This window comes from Cariama cristata, unplaced genomic scaffold (genome assembly GCF_000690535.1).
Source record: "Cariama cristata isolate BGI_N322 unplaced genomic scaffold, ASM69053v1 scaffold37381, whole genome shotgun sequence".
Lineage (NCBI taxonomy): Eukaryota > Metazoa > Chordata > Aves > Cariamiformes > Cariamidae > Cariama > Cariama cristata.
In genome coordinates, this window is record NW_009601713.1 from 11,010 (window position 1) to 34,014 (window position 23,005).

Here is a 23,005-nt window from a genome sequence, read left to right on the forward strand (position 1 = left end):
GGGTGGGGGGTGTAATTTTGGACTTAAGCACTTAAATCAAACCTGAATCCCACTTCAGGCGGCTAAATCCTCTTGTGAATCTGGGCCTTAACCTTTTCATGTCTCTCTCATCACCTATAAAGTGCGGGTGATAATTTCTACCTCAAAAAGCTTATTAATGGTTTGAAATTATAGCTGGGTTAAGGACTATTATTAGGCTAAAGGATTCCAAGGCATTTTCTGTGTGAAGGTGGTAGCTTTGCATTTAAGTCATTTCGTTTCGAACTGTTCTTTCCCTCTGGTGTTTCGGTTGCTGTTTTTCCCTTTCTCCAAACCATTCGGCAGTGACACAGCAGTCTGCTGAGCGATCGTGTCTTCGTTCCACCCTACAGCTGGATGCACTTTGTGGAGGCTAAGTTCTTTCTGAACACTTATTCACAAACAACCCCTGCTCCGGTACAGAGAAGCACTTCATTTAAAACTAAAATGATATTGCACTGAGGGATAAAAAAAAAAAAATAAAAATTCCCTGGTATGTAGTAGGTCACAGCTTGAAAGCAGAGGTTCAGGTTTTGGGGTAGCCCACTCACAGGAGCATCAGAGACTTCCATTAGAGTCATCTTTGGGGAAAAAATAATTCCACCCTCTCAAAATGTGTGTTCAAACATTAGTGACACGTATGTTTGTGTAAACTGCATATATACATTTCAGGTCCTAAAAATATTTTCACAATAAGCATTGCACTTTAAAACTCAAACTGTAATCTGCTTGTGCTGCTACTCTGCTGCAGAGGTCGGGCATCTCATAGCATCTCATTCTTCCTGTGCTGTAATTAATGTCTCCACCCAAGTTCATAAGAATTTTATAGTGGTTACTGCAGCAACTCCACTTATAGTTAGAGGCTGCTTGGCTTTTCCATTAAAAGGTCTTCCCCTCTCTCGCCCCATCCCAGTCTTTTAATGCTTTAATCCATTTTGCAAACTTGATCTGCAGGCTTTCAGTCTAAGAAGGCATCCCACCCCCAAAATTCAGTTAAAACAGGTCACTTGGGTTGTGTTTCAGAACAGAATGGAAAAACACTTTTTTTCTATATTGTCAAACATCGTTGTAACTCTGGGGCACACACTTGCACACACACATACATATACCACCTCCATCACAAAGCCTAAAAGCTGGTATTTACATAGGACTTAGACCTAAGGACCCTATAGTACAAATAATGTTCCCACCAGCTGAATTCCTACCACAGCTTGAAATAGTCTGTCTTCTGAAATTAGACAACATCACAATATAGGGGGATTCCTGGTGGGTTTGTGTGTTTGTGGATTGTTGATGTTGGCATACAAAGGTGACTAATGTCTATGTTAACTACCAGGTGTCACCCTAAGGTGACTATCGTCGGACACCGTGTCTTCAGAGACCTCCCTCTCGCCACCTCAGTCCCAAATCTCTTGATTTACCCTATGCCTCGTCTCCTCAGTTAGTTCATTTATGTCCTTTCCCATAAGCTTAGAGTCATTCTCCTACCTGTCTTCTGCTGCAGCTCCCTTCCTGACAAATGGCCGTGACCATTTAGTACCCACACCTGACATCTCCTCCTACTCAACTGCCACAGGTGGTTTTTTCCTCCCCCAAAAATAAATTGTGCTTTTGTGGCATCTCTGCTGAAGCACATTCCCAGGAAAAATACCATCAAGGTAGTAGAAGTAGTAACTTGAGGGAAAGAACCTAAAGGAATCCGATTGAGACTGATGCCTCCTGTCTAACATTTTAGACATGACCATTTCAAAGGAGCGCATTTCAAATCCAAATGTCTTAAGCAGAGAAGGGCCACCAGGTGCCTCGCAGGCAAACAGGGGAGCAGGAGCAGCAGTGACTTTTACAGACGTTGTTGGGCTGTCAGGGAAGGGATTAGCACAGAGGCCCCCGCAAGGCTGGAGGAGATGGTGGACGGTATCATCGTGACAGCACATGGGACTGGGAAGTGAAACCGCTCGTCAGTGGAGAAGTGAAACTGGCTGCACACAAACTCTTGTCAAATTAAAATGTAAACATCTGGCCAAAAAAAGAGAGGAAAACGGTGGCTGTTCTGGTGAGCTGAGTCCCACCCTTGCAATGCCTGAGAATGTGAGCGATCCCTGTTTGTGCAAGGGAGAATCACTCTTCTGAGGGTTTCAGGTCAAATATAAAGGTGTTAGTTGCTACAGTAATGGGTAAAAAAGCAGCATTCAAGCAAATATGTGATTTTTGAATTGACAGTGACACGTTTCTGGGATTCTAGGTGCTGGCATTTTTTGTTTATTCCAGCAAGAAGATGTTCTCCTTTTTTTCTGAGAAAAGGGATTTGAATGTCGGTACCGCTGTAGCACAGCAAAGGCAGGGAAAAGCGTGGGCATTCTCCTGTGCAAAGGGAAATGTGTAGTGTAGGGGACAGATCTTATAGCATGCCTGGCACACCCGATGACAAGGGGCATGCACACCAAGATGTGTCTGCTGGAATAGCTGCTGAGGGCCCGAATCAGCTTTATTTTAACAGCTGTCAGTTACACGGAGTATAGAACCAGCTTCTGCATCTGTTTGCTTAAATATTTCATGTCCACAGCTTGCAGACTTGGGGTTATGTTTTTGACTTATGGAATAGGAAGATTGTCAGAGACAATTTCCAGAACAGTGTCAGGGACTATCCTTATCACCCAGATAATGGGCTTAAGGTAAAATTCAATTTTGGTGCCTGCTTAGGTTGACAGCATGTCTATTAATGTTACTTCATTTCAGTTATGTAATTTTGGTTGCTTAATATAGTTCCTGTGTTGCCTTAGGTTAAATGTACATACGCTTCACCAAAATAATGCTCTGAAACAATTCCACCCAAGACACCACCTTTTTCTAGCCTTCTAGCTCTGGGAATCCCCAGAGCCATGGTAGGAGAGGCAGGCAGCTCTGCTGCTCTCCATCACAGCATTTGGCTTGTTAGCCAGAAAAAAAAATTTGGAGAATGGACAGGGAGGAAAAGTCTTGGTTAAGCACTCGCTAATGCTTCAGGGAGCTGGGAAGGAAAGGGACAGGGAGAAGCTGGAGCCAGCCATGGTCCCGCAGCCGCGAGGTGCTTTTCCACAACGTATCGCAAAGCAAATTCAATAGTTCATAGCTGGGTGCAAGTTTGCAGGAGGGCCACTTTTGGCCATTTGCATGACAACTTGGCCCCATGTAAATACAGAACAAAACGCCCATTGATTTAATGCCATGGAGATTTCATTCTGGGTAAGCAGATGCTGTGTAAACACAGATATGAGAACTTCCTGGAGTGAGACACTCGACAGAAATGTTCAAAAGTATACCTTTATGCTGACCCAGGCTGGTTTGGCAGGAGGCAAGTGGGTGTATTTCCCAAATCTCCAACTTACACACTCACACACACACACACACCCCTGCAAAATGTCCATATAAATACACAAGCAAATCCATTGCCTGTGCAACTGATTTGCATGGGCAGTGCTTGCATTTTTGGGGGCAGTCACCCTGATTTGCTGACATCTCCCCATATTCACATTACCTGTTTGGACCGTTGGTCTGTGGCGGTCAGAATTTGTAAACCATTTCTAGCGCGATAGCAGATGAGGTGAATAACAGTTTTTTTCTCATATTTAAATTCAGTGGTATCTGTGGTGTGGATGGTAAACAAATTATGTTATTTTTTTTGATGCTGCTTACTTCAGCTGCAGCTTTTTTGTGATGAAATAGCCACTGGACCAAACATAACAGGCAAAGTTATATTCTGACTGTGTGAAACTGTCACCAGGGGCAGGAGAAAGGAGTCACCACCTGAGCACAGAATTTGGACTTGTGCAGGTTTTTTGCAATTGGACATGCAACTTGAACACCTACAAAAATATTTCACTTATATGATGAGCAGCAGTTAACTAATGAAGGGTCAAATTATGTTGGCCCATCTCATCCTGTTGATTACATTTGGAGTATTCAGGGCCTTAAGTGATAAGAACAGCAGAATTTGGCCCCAGTGTATAATAGTCGACATTTGAGAATGAATATGCGAGCATGTGTGTATTACATCCTGCCCAGAGATACAGTCAGATATGTTATTAAAATGCAATAGGCATCTTCACCTTGGCAGATACCCAGGAGGATGTTGTGAGAAATTGTAAAGATGTATAAAATGGATCATTTAGCATGGTTTAATGAAAGTAAGTACATAAGCACTAAAAAGTAGAAGCTGGATTTAAAAAAAAAAAAAAAAAAGTACCATAATCTTTCTTACTAGAACCTGGAAGTCTCTCACTAATATAATAGAAATGTCTGTAATATAATTTGTATTGTATTTGTGTATTACATTTCATGTTTTTCCATCTATATCTTTTGTCCTTGTCAGCACAAGCATTCTTGGCTCCTTTCCTTTTTTTCCTTTTTTTAGTCTAATAATTTACTGTAACAATTAAAAAAAACCCCACCGAGTCTAATGACACATCTGTGATCATCTGAATAAATCCCCAAAGCAAAAGATAGTAATTGTAACCACATCATCTGTTAGCCTCCCTTTCCTCTCCCCCACCCCACCCCAGGCAAACTTCTGAAGCTTTAACTCCATTTTTTTTCTATCCTCGTTTGGATGAACCTTCATCAATGGAATCAATGGCTCTTTTTGCCCGAGAAAGAGGTGGATGAAAATGAAGTGATAGGTTCAAAATGTGGCCTTACTTCTCTAAAGCATGTCTGTTCTCATTCCCCTTTACATCTGCCTGTGCAGCCACTTATATTTTAAGTGTGCCTTCCCACCTGGTCATGACACTGCTCAGGGATGACTAAAGCAGTGCACAGGAGCTTCATGTGACCATGTTATCACTTGGGATTCATTTTTTCCCTCTCGGTTCCTCTCAAATGTTCCCAGGGGCCGCAGCTTACAAGGCTGTTGCTCCCTCTAGAGCCCTTCAGGGCTGTTCTGGGGGATCACTTCAATACTCTCTCATCATGCTGGATGTCAGCTCTCTGCTCATTTTACTTCCAGCCTCAATCGGGTGGGACGCAGATGGAATGCAGACTTCAGGTTCCTGTATTGCATTGTAGAGCATAGGCACAACACCTTCAGATGGTCTTGGAGGTTGATCTTCAGCTTTTGCTGGTCCAGAAACAGTACTGCTGAGCAGGTACCGGCAGGCAATATTGTGCTTTGTGGCTTCCTCTTAAGTTCTTGCGGCTTTGCAGAGCATCAGGGGATCTCAAGAGCAGTCATGAGCTGGAGACAACTGGTTTAATCCATCTGACTTCGGCTATCAAATCAGCAGTGACTCTTGAGGGCACTTTTGACAGTACAGCTTCTAGTAAATCCACCCACAGAGTCTCTAGGTATCATTTCAAAAGTCACTATTGTATTTTGGCCACAAATGCTACTGTTTCCATTATTTTTTCTAGAAGGGTTCTGACCTTAATGCTCTTGCAAAAATAAACATTACCAAGCAATTTTTCCTACCCTAGTTGTGAGAGAAGACTTGATGGAAGCAGTGAATCTTCTGCTTTTCCCTTACATGTATGAGGGTATGCTTGATGTCAGTGGGAGAGGTTTCCAAAGGCAGAGCCCTGTCCCACGTCTGAAGAATTTAATCCTTGTGTTCATGAGGTGCTATGTGCCTAGTGCTGCCAGGGATAGTTACAGAGAGAGAAACAGTCTCTGAAGTGACTCTTGCACCCCAGCGAAGCACAGCTTGACACTGACATCACCCATCAGCCCTTCCACCATCGGCAAATACTCCCACGATGACGCAGTATCAGTTGGCTTCAGTATACTGAAGCATGCATCATAGACCCGAGCTAATTTGTGTTTGGTTTTCTGCAGATTTATGGGACTGTTTAACCCAAAGAGTCTCAGATTTTGATGTTAGCTAACGGAGGGCTACTTGCCGGCTTGCCATGACTGCTAGGACATCATCAAATTGTCATCATGACTGTTGGAGGCATCCAAACCAGGCCAGTGTTTCAGAATGCCTTCTCAGAGGGTTTGGTCCCTCTTTACAGTCACTAGAGAGGTCAGTCCATCACTTAGGCCATCCGACTCAGTTTTGGTGGCACCCGCCCCTTTCTGAGCAGAGACACAAAGTGCTCAGTGTAGGTCTTCTACAGATAGTTACGAGGTCCACTTACTTAGGCATCAGAAATCATGGCGTCTAATACAGGCTTCAGCACTAGGGAGTCTGAGTACAGCCTCCACTGACTAATCTGGTATTATTTCCACCAGTTTAGTCTGCTGTATGCTGCATACGTATGTGTGTGTATGTGCACGTGCTTGTGTGTTATGCAAGCGTATGTGGAAAAAAAATCTGTATCATGGCTGTATCATAATATATAAAAGAAAGGAGGAGACTTTTATAGTCCTGCTGTCATCCCAAAACAGGTATATCCATGAAACGCAGATTTCGCTAACGATACCTCCTATCTAAATGTACCTTTGTCAACGAGACACATAATGATGAATAATGTAGAAGCTATGAATAAAAGTGATAAAACCCCTTAATAAAGCTAAATGTAAATGAAACAGAATAACCAGAGAAAGAACACAGCCTGAATTAATGGTAAGCAGCAATGAGTGACACGTACGTTTATGGTTATATAGTCCTGTGGTTAACCAGTATGTGGTTAATGAATAGTCTTCTGTCAACAAGAAGTAAGCTAAGTATCTTCCTGCTTTTGCCAACTTGTGTCACAACCTTATACAGGCTCTGAGATCTAGTCTGTTCTCTACAGAATCTTGGAAGCAACTTCACCTCCCTCTTCTTCTTTATTCTAGTCTTGTAGACTGGTAATGTGGCCACATTTTGCTACATTTCACTATTGTTATAATTTTTTTTCTCACGTTTCTTTTCTATCTGGAAAATCCACAAGGGCCTTCTAAAGAAATAAATTGATTACGTATTCTAGCAGATCAGCAGGAGCACCTTACCTAACGCATCAGCAGTTGTCCAGAAAAACCAAAAAACCAAGCAGGAAGCAAGATGGAAATACCACAGATTAGTAAAGAGCATAAAGTTTATTTGCAAAATCTCTTTTGGTCTTACTGATCTAGATGTTGTATGTAATGAGAGAAGGAAACTATTTTTGGAAAGAAGGAAAATCTATGGGTGCTTCTCTGATACTTGTTAAGTGTAATGCTATAGGTGATAAAATTTTTTGGAAAGAAGTTTATTGAACTGTATTACTATTGCCTCATAGAAAGATCTGCTGTGCTGGCGGAGAAAGAGTAACAAAGCTGTAAAGATCTATCATGTCATTTGGTATTTAAAGAATGTCAAGAACACAGACATCCTTGGTCTGGGTAGATGTAGGACCCAAAGGCCCTGAGACAGGGATCTGAAATGACTTCTGCTTCTGTTGCAATTGTTTCGACCTCAGGGACTGCTTCCTAGCGAGGATGTGGAGGTGGGAAGACATTGGCCTGGGATTTGCAAGGCGTGTGTTTCAGCTTCTGTTTTGTCAGGGCTGTGATTTAGGATTACAGTCGGATTTAGTTGCAGCAGCCAAAGCAGTTAGCATCGCTGGCCACAGCCTTCCTGTGAGATCGTGGCCAAGACACTTTATCTCCCCGCAGTTCCTTATCCACAGAGTGGGGAGAATACCTCCCTAATTCACAGGGATGTGATGAGGACAGTTTCCAGTAACAGTTAGGTGTATCTGCTCGCCGTGACGGTGATGCAGACCATTAGCACCCAAGCAGGAATTGCAGTAAGAGAAGTACTGAATTGCAAGTGAATGTGCATGGGGTGGGGGGAATATTGCTCCTAGAGACAGGCATTTAGATTCACATTTATATTTAAATTTGTATTTATTTATATAGATAAATGAAGCAAACAATAAAAATGAGAAATCTTAGAAGGGAAGAAACTCGGCCCTCAGGAGTGCTGGAGCCAAGCGGTAAAATGAAGCAGGCAGATCTGTATGGGAAAGCTCGCACAGCATGTGCCTAAAGCAGGAGAACCTCAATTTTCTTACAACAGTTCCCAGTTATCTAACTTGGGGTGATGTCCCTTGATGTCTCTTACTGATAACAAAGATTCCTGACAGTATCTGAGTCCTCCGTGATGCTGAGATAACTATGCTAAACCTGCTGACAGGCAATGTTTTTATTGTTGTCCAGGCCAAAGCCATAATGAATGCATATATGAGGTCTTATCAAAGATGCAAGATGCTACTTTTGTTATTTAAAAAATGCCTGAAGTAAATGCTGGCATTGGTGAAAAGCAAATCCAGGGGTAGCAGGATCTGAAGGCATTGCAGTCACAAGGAGATACGAAACCCTCCCCAGCAGCCATCAAAACAAGTACTTTTTCCAACTCAGAGCATGCATATAGCAATTTTGAAAAGTTCTTCACAGTTTTCTTACTGAATAATAGAGAAACTAAGCATAATGCTCTGCTGTGTCTTCATGAAATGTTTTAATTCTCTGTGGACAAGCTGTAGGGATTTTTTTTTTTTCCATTCCTTTGTTTCTTGACATTGCAGTAGCAGATTATTTTTTAAGGGTTCTGGTTCGCAATATGGAATTGATCTAATGCTGACTTCCACCAACCACAAAGTGTGGGATTTTACGATCTGCCTAGGGGATCTGAGCACCCAGTTCTCTTTAATTTTAATGAGTACCGTTGATCAGATTCCCGTGGCAGTTTTGGAATAGTCGGCTACAATTTTGAAGCCGCTCTGAACTTGCACCCTTTAGAAAGTACAGATAACGTTCCAGCAGTCATGTAGATCAGATAAACTCTAACTGTTAGAGGTAACCTCCTTTTTTTTTACAAAGTGTAGATCATTTAAATATAAATTAATTTTTTTTCCGAAAGCTTTGAGCAGTTGCCACAGAGAGAACGCATCCAGCAGCAGGCAGTTCTGAGGTTATACGCCCCGCTCTCTGGGCACGTATCTGCCTTTAGATACAGACAGCTAAAGTGTTCTGGTGCCATTTGGTGTGTGTGAGTGCGGTCTGAAATGAGGAATGCACCTTCTCTCAACACATATGCTCAGTAACATTTTTTTCCTATTGCAGGGAAAAGCTTCACGCTGACTATCACCGTCTTCACAAATCCACCGCAAGTAGCCACATACCACAGAGCCATCAAGATAACAGTGGACGGACCTCGCGAACCCAGAAGTAAGTGAGCTAACGATAGCATTTGCAGAGGGCCACGTTGACGGTTTAGTATAGGGCTTCATCACCAGCCTCATGAAACACATGTGGAGCAGTGGGTATGTTTTAAGCCAAAGCTGTCCTACAAATGGTTTTAATTATGCCTTCCCGAAGCCTTATTTTTCATGGGTGTCCAGCTGCTCTAGAATATGACTTGCGTTGCATTTCTAAAGTATCTGCCCAGGGATGACTTGGATCATACCCAAAAGCCGACAGGAGGGATGCTGGTAAAAGGTGGGCAGCGTATACCTTACACATCATTTCTTGCTAGTCTTGCCTTTCAGATGTTAAGAGGATTTTAAAGCATTGGAAACCAATATGTCATTGATCTAACTTTTCAAGCTCAGCCACCCTGCAAAAATAAATAAATGCCTGAGAGAGGACACCTGGCTGCTGCCTCATGGAGTTCACTGTACCTTGTGCTGTCATATAGCTTAGGAGCACACATGTTCCCAGCCAGCCAATCTTTCCTCTTTTTTTTTTTTTTGTTTCCTTTCTTTTTTTAAGAATTAAGTACAAGGAGGAGATGAATGGTTTGGTAACTCCAGGGGAATACCTGTACCTTTCACGCGGGCAGTTGTGTTGTTCAGGTGGCGAGGGCAGGTTCTTTTGTCTGCGGGGTGAAGTGAAGCCAGGGTGGAGCAAATTTGCAGGTATAGATGCTTCTGCAGCACATGCGCTGCCTGTTACCAGAGGCAATCGTTAACCTCAGTCACTAGCCCGAATGGGGCATTTTCATATTTTTATTGAAATGCCCTGATGTAAATTGAGGTTTGTGGTTAGTTTCTCGCATTCCTCCCGCACACTTGGCAGAAGTGCTGGCTGTTGCTTAAGTGGAATCGTCCCGGGAGAAGAGAGCAGCAGCATCCAAACACCCACTAGAGAACGAGACTCACAGCTCAAGGTTGCTTAACTTGGGGGAGGAAGAAAAGAAAGGTTTGAAACTTAACTAAAACAGCTTAGAAAACTCACGTCTAACTCATGTCTTGCCTGCGCTTTTCGTTCTCAAGCCTTCATTTGTCTGAGTTGCATCATGATGTCGCATGGTTATAGTGGAAAAATCTGACCTATATTTTTTGGATTTGAGGCCAAACTTTAAAACAAATACTACTGTCGGGGTGAGGTTTCTTATTTAGTTTGTAGGTTTGTGTGGTTTTTTTAAATTGTGGTTGAATTATCCCTGAAAAAGATCCCCAGTGAACCAGGCAGCTGTGCACATAAAAAAAGATATTTGTATATGCAAATTCCAGCTTTGCATATGCAATTACCTGGGCATGTTCATAGTTTACGGACAACAAATAAGCTTTAGTTTTTTGAATATGAGTCTGCTAGAATGGTAAGAAACAAAATCATCCTGCAGGCATACCTACTGGTTCAAATCAATTCTTCAGTTGGTATAATAGTTAATATTTAATAAGATTCTACATTTTAAAAAGGAAGTAGAAATACAATACATACTGAAGCAACATACATATCTTCCCGACTCAAATGTATGTAAAAGCTTCCTTGTAAATAATTTCACTTTATTGTAGGCAAATCAGCTGCATAGCAGAGGAGGCTTTATGTGTGCCAGGAGAAGAGGTCAACCTCCCCCTCGGTAGGGAAGCACGTCTCCTTTTATCGCTAAGTCATTCGTGACGCAGCATAGAAGGGATTATGCTCCTTCCATTTTTAGGTGGGCTCCAAAGCCCTTCAGTTTGACTTCTGACCAAGGGTTCCCGAATCGCAGCGGGTGTTGCGGTCAGTCTGGCATCTCTTCTCCTCCTCGTACGTTTGACTGAGGTACGGATTGGTCTGACCTTCATTGGTCGTGAAGGAAAAAAGCGGTGTATTCTCCATTCTGAGACAGTTCTGGCAGGTTTGGGCTGCACATTTATTTTTCTATACTCTTGCTGGGTCGGTGTATCCTGTTTTGTGTTGGTTCAAGTAGATCAGTTACATGTGTAGCCTGTACAAAAACAGATTTCAGGGCTGTTACCTGCACAAACTCACATACAAGATTTGCAGTTAGACGTATCAAAACATGCGTGCTGTGTACTGAAGGGATTTAAAATGCTATTGGCCTTCTTTTCTTGAGACTAGAATCAAAATAAAAACTGCTGGATTACAGTGTTTCTAGTTTCAGTAACTGATATTTGGGAAAGTTTGTGCTTGCAGATCTATGACTCGCTCGCCTGAGCTAAAGGAATTACAGAAATACTGAGATGCATTTTCTAAGATGTCCCCATTCAAAAGAAATCTATGGAAGACAGTAATGGGAACAAAATTAGATACTGTTGTCTTAAAGAGCTCTAGAAAAAACATGCTGAAGTCCAAAAACAACTCCAGCAACAGGTTTTGATTCATTTATTTTATGTTTATAACAATTCTCAGACCGTCTGAATTCTAGTGAGAGTCTGCATTTTCTGTGAAAAATGCTGGAAGAGAAGGGGCCGTTTCTGAGAAAGGAGGCCATTGGAGACAAAAGTCAGAACTTCACACCAGGATGAGATTTAGTGAACTTTACAGGACATGGAAATACTTTTTTTAAAAAACCTCTAAGATTGATTAACTTCAGTAATAACAGGAACATTTTATTTTGTCTTCAGAGGATGTCAGATCAAGAGCAGTTTCTGAGCCAGAATTAGACAGGTTCTGAAAGTGGGGGTTTTTTTAGTACAAAAGGACAGGCTCTTCAACTAGGTATGCTTGGGGAAAAAACTTCAAAAAGTAATACAAAGCAGGATTTGAAACCATCTTTGGAAAACAGAAAAATACTCAACCCAAAAGCTCCAAAAGCAAATATGCAATGCACAGACTTTCTGGCTCACTGGGATGTGTGGAGATGTCACGACAGGTGACGATGACACAGTGTGTATTATCACAGGTGCCACCTTCACTCTGCAAAGGCCTGCAGACTTTGGATTCTTACAGGTCCCATTGTACATTTGGTTGTGGTTACTGTGATGGCCAGGTCTTTGCCTAGCAGCATATTTGCCTGTGTAACTACCAGATTTGCATTTACAATTGTGATAATTACCCATGCGCAGGACTTCCACCATTGTCCATTTTTTGCCATTGAATTTCTGGTCATCCCTATCCAGATGGTACTTCTCATCAAATTGTCATGGCTTGTAGAAAGAGCCAAGGTACTTAAGAATCTGGCTCTTCCTCCACTGCTTTCATTATGTATTTTTAAAATCTCTTTTGAACTTCACATTTTTATTCTCCAGCTCTGAATAAATGCTTATTTTCAAAACTTTTTATAAAAAGAAATAATACTGCACTGTCAGGGAGAAGGGCAAGATGACCTAACCCATCATTTTCTTCTCCAACTTCTATGATTCTATGATTCATAAAGCAATTTATGTTTTTATGAGCTAAGTCCATGGGGAAAATCATTAGCAGTAACCAGATCAAGAGTAGTGCTCCTGACGAAAATACTTTTGGTTAGGAAACTTGGTAGAAGTAGTATGACTCTTAAATTAAATATTTCCCTTAGGCCGTTTGACCTACTGTGTCTGTCTGCTGAAAAATTAGGTTTTTCTTCTTTTGACTGCTTCTTTCTGTTTTTCTCATTGAATTGTTTTAACCTACATAGCTCTGAAAAATTCACTAACAGACCAGGTGACTGAGAATGGCACAAAATGAAAAGGCTGCATGGATTTAGCCCCAATGGGCCTGAGATGTCCAAGGTTAAGCTGGGTATTAAATGTGATTATCCCGTACTGGATATGTGGTTTTCCCAAATACTTTTTTGGCATCCTTATATCAAAGAGCAGGATGCTGAGGACCAGAGAGAGAGAGAGAATAATATTGCTGAGCAGGATTTGAGAAGAGGCTTAAAAAGGTGCTGGCCCAAGAAGAACCTTTTGAGGAAAGGGAATTTCTTTTTGCCCCCTAGCAAAGCTAGCCAGGGGCAGGGACAGGTATGCCTTTGGTCAACCACAGTTAAGGACACCCTGATCTGAAGTCATCCTGTCTCACTAGTAAGGCTCAAGGAAAGTCCATGGCCTGTAGCTGTTCTGAAGGAAATCTTCAAACACCTCCTTGCCCAGCCTGAGGTCTTTTTTAGAGAATCCCCAAGGGCTGGTGGTGTTAAGGGCACCTGATCTGCTTATCTTTTATCTTTTCCCCTGCCCTGTCCAACCTTCGCCCACAGACTTAGGCTCCCACAGCAGCTTCTGGGAGGAGAGTCAGGTGAGGCCATGAAGGACCGGGATCCCTACCCTCCCGCGGCAGAAGCGAGGAAGACTCTGTACACGTCAGGCTGGGGAGGGATGATTCCTCTGAGGGTTTCACATCACTTCCACCTTCAGCCCTTCACACAAGTAAAACCCAAACCATTCTCAAAAAAGCTTTTTCATCTCAGTGAGCTGAAATAAGACTAAATGTCTTCATTTCTTCATGCTTTGTGCTGCAAGTGCCTCCATCTGTTGAAAACTGAGACTAACATGTAGCAACAAACAGTTTAGAAACCATGAAAAAATGAATCCTCATGTTGTTGGAAGAGACCCACCGTATAAATTTCAGTGGTGGCTTATCAGATCCTTCCATTCACTTGGGGACTTAGAGTGCCTGAAGGTTACTTAGCAGAAAAGGTGCGGAGGAAAAGGTGGTGCTTACAAATTGATTGTCCTTATAATAGAAATGCAACTGGGACTCCTTCTTCCTTTGCTGGCACTAGCTGCGTGCTCCACAGCACACCACCCTCTCAGTATCAGAACCCAACTTTGCTAATTGCTTTTTAAAAAAATCTTGGCTAAGGTACTGGCTTCCAAGAGCTTCCAACCTAAATAGACTGTGTACAGACAAAAGAAAGGGATGGGCTGCAAGAAAAGCCGATGGTTGTGCACTGCCAGATCTGTGCCCGTGTGTTTGTGTCCCTGCGTCCTATTGTTTGGGTGACACTGACATGGGTGGGCTAGTGCTTAAATTACAGGTGCACTCTGGGGACATTTGTAGTTGGCTTGTGCAATGGTTATATGGAAGTGTGTGGTGGCTGGGGGAAGTTACAAACCATCGCGAGCTCAAATTCACACAATGTGACTTGATGCGTTGCTGTCTCTAAATGGATACGGGTAGGTAGGGGATCGCTGTTGGTTTCCTTTCTCTGTGTGTCTCATCGAAGGATGGACAAAGAAGAACAACTGAATCCATTTAAATAAAATAAAGTAGTATATTATTGCAAGGGCATGCTTGCAGACCGAAGGAGTTGTTTCTGAACAGGCAGGACAGTCCTAGCAGCTTCCCAGCAGCCAGGCCAGCTCTGCGGTCCCCGAGAACAGCAAAGGAAAAACAACCTAAAACATAATGACCTGCAGTTGGGCACGTCCCCCCCCGCTATGAAAGCTCTGCATGCCACCAGCCCATTTTTCATAGTGAAAGTACACGAAGACCAAAAGAGCAGAGAGCAGTTTGTCCCTTTGTGACTTGTGTTTTCTGAAGAAAAGTGAAGAGCGAGGGGAAATATCAGCCCGTTTCCATTACGCACGCACTTTCACACAACCAGCCTGTGTTACTGCAGTGATACAGCGTTGGCCCTTCTGGCTTAGCACAAGAGCATCACGTAACACAGGAGCACCTGGCTCTGGATATTAAAAGTTTGGCTGCAGAACAGGACCACAGGTCGCACGTCTGGATGTGGTCAGCTCTACAAAACATCCACAGGCTCCTCTGCAGCTTTTGGGTCCCCTGTGTCCCAGAAAGACCTGTCTGTGCCTCGCATCCCGGCTGCTTGGCAGGTCCCTTCTCCTCTGTGAGGGGATGGTGGGGCAGCTGGGGTTGGCCCCCTCCCAGTAGCTGGCAGGGCTGGCACAGCACCAGCCCCTTGTCTGAGGTCTTAAAGTCCCCTCCCCTGGCCACCCCGGGGGGGCTTTCACTTGCAGCAGGAACCTGAAGCAAAGCCCATGCTCTCAAAGAGTTGGTTTCAGATTGGAAATCATACAGACACAGCAGCAGGCACACTGCCCTCGAGCTGAAAAGACCAGTCAAAGCAAAGACCAACAGCTGCTGTAATTGCCCCAGTGTAGAGATCCCTCAGTGCAGACAAGGTCTAGGCAAGACCTGCCTCATATGGACTTTAACTGGCTAGCAGCTACCCACAGCTGCTAAAAACAGTGCTGGTTGTTCTCCATCAGATGTGCAAAGGAGTAGGAAATTTATATGAATGCTCAACACTCCCTGGTCTAACAGTGATAGGGGGGATCCTTTTTGTCCTACTCAATAGGTAGGACCTCAATAGGTTTTTAATACCAGCATCCTTCAGGTTTCATGGTGTAGAGACTTCTTCTGCATATGGAAAACATGGAACAGGATTATTTCCCTTGGCATTTATCAGTCTCACTGCTGAGTCAGTTAGGAGAGCTGATGTTGGGTGACGTGAGGCAGGGAATTTGTCATTTTAGTTCAATAAAATTGTCAAAGACGTGCAATACGAAATTTTGTGTCAAGACCGCTTTTCTGGGTGTGCGGTAGCTCATATATATTTGCTTGGCTAGTTATTTGGCTGTTTTTTTAAAGATACACAGAAGTGTTGACAGGACAAGCTCCTTCCTCATATAAAGCAGGTAAACAAGAAACCAGAATTGCTGCGATGTGGGCTAGGAACAGTGGTAAGACTGGCTCAGTCCTGTAGAAATTATTTCAACTTCTTTTTTGAGTCAGTTAATCTCCATAGCTCTTTTTCCGCTCCTTCTTGAATTAGTGTGATTTTAAATTGAGAACAGGTAGATAGTTATTTTTCATTTCTTTCACCTTTTTTGTCTTTGTCAACCTTTTTTTTTTTTTCACTTAAAATTCATTATTTTATTGCCTAGTGATTGAATGGCTGGAAAGACCGTGGTGAATATTTCTACGTGTTTACCTATATTTGCATGGTGGGATTTTCAACGGATATGCAGCCTCAGTCTAACTCTGCTGAAACCAGTGGGCAAGTACCCTGTAAACGTGACAAAAGCAGAATTAGGTGAATGTATATTACTTCTGAAAATGCTTCCTAAGCAGTCAGTAGGTCTGACTTTCTCCTGTCAACCGCACCTACCTACAAAGAATTTGTAGCTGTTAGGATTGGTGAACAAGTCTTTTAGAAAGGGGAGCATTTCCCATAGAAATATGAAAAAAGACTGCATAGATGCCACTTGTATTTTGTGTGTGTGTGTATTTAAGGAAAAGCATTAATATGCAGCACCCTGGCAAGTAGGTTGGCCATAGGGGATGTGACTATACACCGGTCCCCACTGAAGACCTTCGTTCACTGACATGGCAAGTGTCTTTCTAGTGAAGTTAGCCGGTGGTGCACTAAACTAAAGGTTTCTGAGTCTAGTTCTTCATCCATCATGTTTCTTCAGCAAGGAAGGACTTTGGAACAGCAGTTGTTAAACGTGAGTGAATGAAAGGTTTGAAGTGGCTGCTGGGGCCTTGCATGAGCTGGGGCAGGATGGACTTGTAGTTGAAACCCTGCAGTGGAGCTACCTACTGTGGTTTATAGTGTGTCATATAGCCCCTACCCGTCCTAGAATCATAGAATCACAGAATGGTTTGGTTAGAAAGGACCTTAAAGACCATCTAGTTCCAATGCCCCCACTGTGGGCAGGGACACCTTCCACTAGACCAGGTTGCTCAAAGCCTCATCCAGCCTGGCCTTGAGCTAGCAAAGCTGGGCTGTTGGACCATCGGTCGGCAATCGTGCTGTCCCTCCAAGACTGGCCACCGCATGCCTACCACACTGCTGGCAGATGAGAAGGTTTCCTTCAGGGGTGCTCTGGAGGGCGGCAGGACCCGATTGCATGCAACCTCAGCAGCTCGCTTCCTTCTCCCTGCTCTCCGCAAGAGGTGGGAGAGAGGACCTTCTCTTCCTTGGGCTCCTAGCAGAGCGGCGAGAAGGGAGAGGGAAACTTTCACCCTGCGTGCAGTGGTCAGACACTCCCGTTTGCCAAAAAAGCTTTTGGCGGTGCAGGACCTTTTCTGAAACCTCTGTTTTTGAGGAGTTGTCTTACTTAAGAGTTTACCAGAATGACACGTGTCTAAGAGAAAGGCTGGATGAAGCTGTGCAGCACTTTCCATGAACAGCCCTATTTTCTTCTTGGAATATAACTGCAAGGGGTGAAAATCCATCTGCACTGCAGTCCCCCCCAGCTTCGCCTGCCCTGGATTGTCAGAAGGTGCAGCAGTCTCCTCCTTGCAGGCCCATACAAAAACACTGCAGGCTTTTGCTGCATCCTCTGTCACCCCTTGTGAAGAATGCAAAAAGGTCTTTTGCTCCACATCTCCATTTGCGCCCTTGCTCTTCGCTCGCCCACTGCAATTGGGAATCGTAATGAGTAAATGCATTTTCTGTTCATGTCAATGATAAATCTTGGTCAGAGTGTTGCTATGTCAGTGCTGCACTGCTCTGTGCAAGGGGTGAGGGAGAGCAATGCTTGGGAGAGACCACCTCGACTCTGCTTCCGAATGGTAACAGAAGGAGTTGTCTGTTGTATGAGGACATGCTGTGCTTCCTAACAACTGAAACACATCCTAAAGAGAGGGAAGGATGGGAACATCTCCCTTGCATTCTTTAATCACGGAACAGATAAGGAACAGCCTGTAAAAATGGGAGGATACAGGAGAAAGAATTTAACCAGCCACAAATGAAAAGACAATATCTTTTTTTTTTTTTAGTAGCGCCTGACATTTATTCTTCCTTTGCTGTGTTGTAGTTTGAGTCCATTAAGCACGACATGCACCAGAACATCTTCTCAAGGCTGACCAGTCCAGAAAATCCAGGCTGTGTCATAACCGTAGCACATAAAGCTGCAGAAAAATTTAGGCGACAGTGTTGATTTAATTATTAAGGATTCTGTTTGTCTGAGTCTGCCTCTCCTACCTACACCCTGCATTACGGGCTGTTCTTCATTACCTGCTCTACCTATCTTCGCAATCTAGCCGCAAACAGTTTTGGTTGACCACACCACTTCCCTCTTGAAAGTTAATACTGTTTGACTCATTCTGTGCTGCCAACACCAAGCCAAAGAAAACAAGCCAAAGAATAACCTGCTTGTATGCAGTTTGGAAACTTCTCAGAGGCCCTGCTTTCAAATTGCTATACAGTAGCTTACTATATCTCTCTGCAGCTGCAAAGAAAATGAGGAAAGCAAAAAATGGTTCAAGAACTTAAAATAAAGACTAGGCAGAACCACATGAAATTTATGAGCTTTTAGTGAACTGCAGTCCTGTGTAGGCACAATGGAGCATTAGTACAGAGGAGGGACTGCTTAGTAACCTACAGATTAAAATATCCAGCCTAATTTCTTTGGAAAAACAGGTATTTTCAACTATTGTGTGGAAACACCAGTCACTAGACTTGGTAAAAGCAAAGGTCTTTAGTTCAAGGGAAGAGAGTAGCCCAGCTATATGCTTTTTTTGGACAGGAGCAAAGTTTTTTACAAGTCGTCAAAGTCTGCGTGGTCAGTATCCATGAGGAGTAAATTTGCTTTTGTGTTGCCAAATTCCCCCTGTTTACATAAACAGTGAGCCACAGGACTTGACCTTTAAGTTGCAAGTCCCTTGTTCAACTCTGTCTGAGGCGGAGTGATGGAGACCTTTTAGTGTCCAGAGATATTTCAGTGGACTGATAAAATGGGTTTCTGTCTAAGCTATTTCTCTGACCTCCAATACTGTGATGTTTGTGCAACCCACTTTCCCGTTCGTTTGTCCTCTTGGAGGCACAGCAAAGGTGCAAATGCTATCGTCCCTTGTTTTTCCCATTCGAGCTGGGGGAGAGGGTCCAGATTCATCCCACCTAAGCTTACACATTTGATTAAGGTGCCTGAATTAGGAGCCTGGTCCTTTGTGTTCAGCAGAGAGACAATCTTCTCCCAAGGGCTGCTCAAATGGGGGCTCAGTCCTTGCTGCCTGAGCCTTGTGTTTCTGCAGCTTTTCTTTGGACAGAGGTGTCTTTTTGTGCCTGTGTTTTTCTTGGTCGCTTACTGAGCAGTTGGTTGTGTCTCATTCTGCACCTACTCTTTCATACATATCTTCAACTATGATGTCTCAGCCCATGGCTGGAGGGTATTCTGATGGTGATTTGTACGTGTGGGAAGATGCAAACTGTAAAGAAACAAAAGAGGCTTTTGGCAATGCGATGCTTAATCTGGGAGTCATTCAAACTTTGTCAAGGAGTTGGGATTTTTAAAGTATGTATGTTGACACGGGGGAAAGGGAAACGAAAGCAAAGGGTATAATTTTGCAGACTAATTTAATTTTCATGAACAACTTCTTCCCTCCAAACTCCTAGTGCTCAGTTCCTTTACTTTTCTTCACTGCGATGACCTAATTCCTGGGGTGAACCCACAGAATAATTGCACTTCCATAACACAAATAGAGGACACACATATGTCAGATTCATCAGAAGTTTTGGTGGATCCATGGCAAGAAAAATAATTGTGTTTGAAGTGGAAATACATTTGTGCATTGCTATTTGTTAGTACAGCACAGCCCTCACCACCAGAGCCGGGGGGAGAGGAAGTGTGTTTCCTGCCTCGCAAAATTTGTCAAGATTGCTTTTTCTGGCTGTGGTACCTCAGGGTAGACGTGAGGCTTTTCATACGTTCATCAGGAGGCAAGGCGAGAACTGGAGGGACCCGGCCCGGAGGAGCCCGTGGTCTTGCAGTCAGCGTGCCAGCTGGGGCGAGGGAGACCACCTGCCTCCGCTTGTCCCTTTTCCTGGAGACATTCCCCGCTGGAGCTCTCCCGACGCAGCTGGGTAGTGAATCAGTGACGAAAAGGACTCTCAGCCTGCAATTAGGGCATTCACCTGGAAAACAGGAGACCGAAGTTTGTTTTCTAGTATAGACCAGACAAGAGGGGCTTGATCCAGACTCTCCCGCCTGCTCTCGTTTGGTCTGGGGCAGGGCTCCCTCTCATTGCAAATTTTGCTCTACCTATAGCATCTGTTTGTATGAGGTTTTTTAAAAAGGACTGATTTAAAAAAGGAAAGGTAAGAAAAAAAAGAAATATTGCCAAAATATTGTTTAACTACTGTTAAAATATGCAGGAAAAAAGTGCACCAGCTGCTCAGAGTGCATGTTGTTACGGAAGGGTGACTAACCCCGAAAAAGAGGTGCAAGAAGCTACCTGGGCTTTCCCCCAGGCAAAGCAGGGAGTTACCGAAGAGCAGGGAACCTGCCATGTAAATCTTTGTTCACCTTGTTGGTATCACTGGACACTTGTTCAACGCACAGCCAAATTAGATCACCTGGTGGAAAAACTAAATGCTCAGCAATGGATCATACCTGAAACATCTAGTCTGTCTGGAGTTACTTGGAGTAACAAGCAGATTTTTCCATAGAGGCAGAGAAAGGGTGAGGTTTGCCAGGGAGCTGATAGAAGAAGCGCATCTGGAAGGGCTTCCCACTGTCAGCCTGTCTGTGCTTGGCGATGGTTGACATTCTGCTTCCGAAGGGCGGCTGGAGGTCAGCCTGGTCATTGAGTCGCGCAATATCCAGCCTCATTCACACATTTCCCAGCACCTCGTGTCTACAGTCAGGTCGGGTCTGATGACCAATACTGATTCTGCTGGTAATTACAGACACGGCACGAAAACGGCGAACATAATATCCTGTCTATCACAATGTTCCAATTTATGGTTGGACTCGATGATCCTAAAGGTCCTTTCCAACCTCAATGATTCTATGATTCTATTATTCTATTCCTTCTGTCTGGAAAGAAGGCTTGTGTTGTACAGTGCTTAAGAAAAACAGCAAAAAAATGTAATTGCTGATGAGTCTACCCCAAGCTCTGACTACCATCACCACTATTTTTCCTCACCACAGCAATAATATTTTTAACTGAGGAAAGAGAAAGCATCCTACAATGTGTCTAATTCCTTTTTTAGGAACTTTTTACATTATATTTTTAACACTGTGGAAGATGAGTGAGCTCTGACGCTGTTCCATACTGATCCTTCTAATGACCAAGTGCAGTGTCTCTTCCGAGTGATGGAGGCTAGAGAGGAAACCACTCTACAGATTGGTTTTATTTTTGAGCATGATTTTCTTAGAACCCCATGGGCTGCCATACAACAACGGTTACTGCCTTACACTCAGCATGTCCATACATCGCTGCAGGATCAGATCAGGTTTGTTTGAAGACAAAGCAAACGGTGTCCTAGAAAAGTGATGCTACTTGCTCTTGCCGTGACATAGGAAATGAGGGAAAAAGAGTGTGCAAAGTATTTTGTATATCTGGGATATCTGGCATGTATTTACCGGTTTATGCACTTAAGGCACTATTTCTGTTCTTAGCAAAAGAAATGCTTTTTGGTGAGTGGGATAGCACCATGGTAGTAATATAGAAGCACTATACTTTAATTTCCTTTTGTTTACAAGAATTTTTTTTTTTTCACTAAAGATAGTGTGCTCACTTCCTAGAATAATGTGAAAGAGTATATTTTCTTCTCATCCTTCACTATGTACAAAATAATTGGATTTATTTTAGCTCCATGGCACAAAACAATGTTTACCACTTTATTAACCAGACACAATGAAACATGGCTTATTTTCTACCCCACTAGAGCTGGAGCCAAACCAAAGCCCTGAACACAAACAGCCCTGAAAAGAGGAGATGCTTGGATCAAGGTCCAACACGGTTCCAAATCAGCTGGCTTTCGTTAAACCAAAGTGTCGGGTCTCATCAGTCACTCTCTACTTGGGCAAAGTCTGGCCAGATCCTGTATTTTCCTGTGTATAATCCACTTTTTGGGTGTGAAAAGTTTCCGTTTGCACCTGGGAAAAGGAGAGACAGAGGAGAGAGGGGGAGGTATTCTGCTCTCCTCAGGTAGAAAGGACTCTACTTAATTAAACTCCCCTTATACTATCTCCATGCAAATACAACCTGATGGTTTGGGGCAGAAAACTTGTGAATAATACACAGGAAAACCTGTGGTGTTTTTGCTTGGATCTGCCTCTGGCTGGGATGCTCAGCAGCTGTGAGCCAGTGATTCTCCATCAGATACCCAAACCCAAACCTTTTGTGGGTGTTAGTACCAGCTCCAAATAGTCAGGGTTGTGAGTGACTGAGAGCAAGCGACAGAAGAGTGTACTTGTCCTGTAACTTGATTAAAAGAGGGGGGGAAAAAAATCCATTAATCCATTCCAGCAGTGCTTACTTGTAAAACGGTCCTGGGTACCCACAGGAATTCCGGTAGCCTCAGCTGGCAGAATGAGAGTAGCGATGCTTTTCCTTAGCCTCCTTTTTACCTGCTTCTGCCTCTCTGAACCTGAAAGGCATATAGTGACACTTTTAAAAACTAGTTTAAAAGGAAAGTAATGGGAGATCTGTTTCTTTTTCTGTACCTGGAGCAGCTCGGAGTACCGCTGTCATCTCCGTCGGGCTGGCTGCGGTGTGAAACCCAGACCTAGCAACCATTGCCGCTGAGTGCCCGATGTGCACAAAAACGGGGGCTGCCAAGGCACTTTGTTCTTGTCATTTCTACATCCAGAGCCCCGACCAGATGGCTGCGGGCCAAGCTGAGTGCTCCACAGTCTCTTAAAGTCTATAAAACTGCTTTTTCCTCCCATTAAGAGGGAAAGCACTTTCATGTTACGTTGTTGTAAAAGTATCGGAAAAGCGAGTGTTTTCTCTGCTCTCCTTGTTTAATATTCCACGTAAAAAAATCCACCTGACCTCACTGAGGCAGTATTTGAAAGGGATAAGGGGAAAAAAAAGTCCAAAAGCCCCCAAACCCTGTGGTTTAGCCAAGCAGGCTTGATGATCTATTTTTTCCAGTGTTTCAAACACTGACCTGCAAACCAAGGGAAAAAAGTACTGCCCTTTGCTTTCCTCTGCTGGTACCGGCAAAAACTCTGGGGACATGAGGAGGGAAAG

At 43.5% G+C, this 23,005-nt stretch overlaps 1 protein-coding gene across 1 annotated transcript in view; it reads left to right on the plus strand.

Moving 5' to 3' along the window:
- The window catches only part of RUNX1 (runt-related transcription factor 1), a gene marked incomplete at its 5' end in the record, with an annotated part of 66,520 nt that overhangs the window by 8,218 nt on the left and 35,297 nt on the right, over window positions 1-23,005 (plus strand). Inside the window, one exon of the mRNA XM_009710557.1 lies at window positions 9,020-9,124. Coding sequence (XP_009708859.1) covers window positions 9,020-9,124 — 105 coding nt within the window. The remainder of the gene's footprint in view (window positions 1-9,019; window positions 9,125-23,005) is intronic.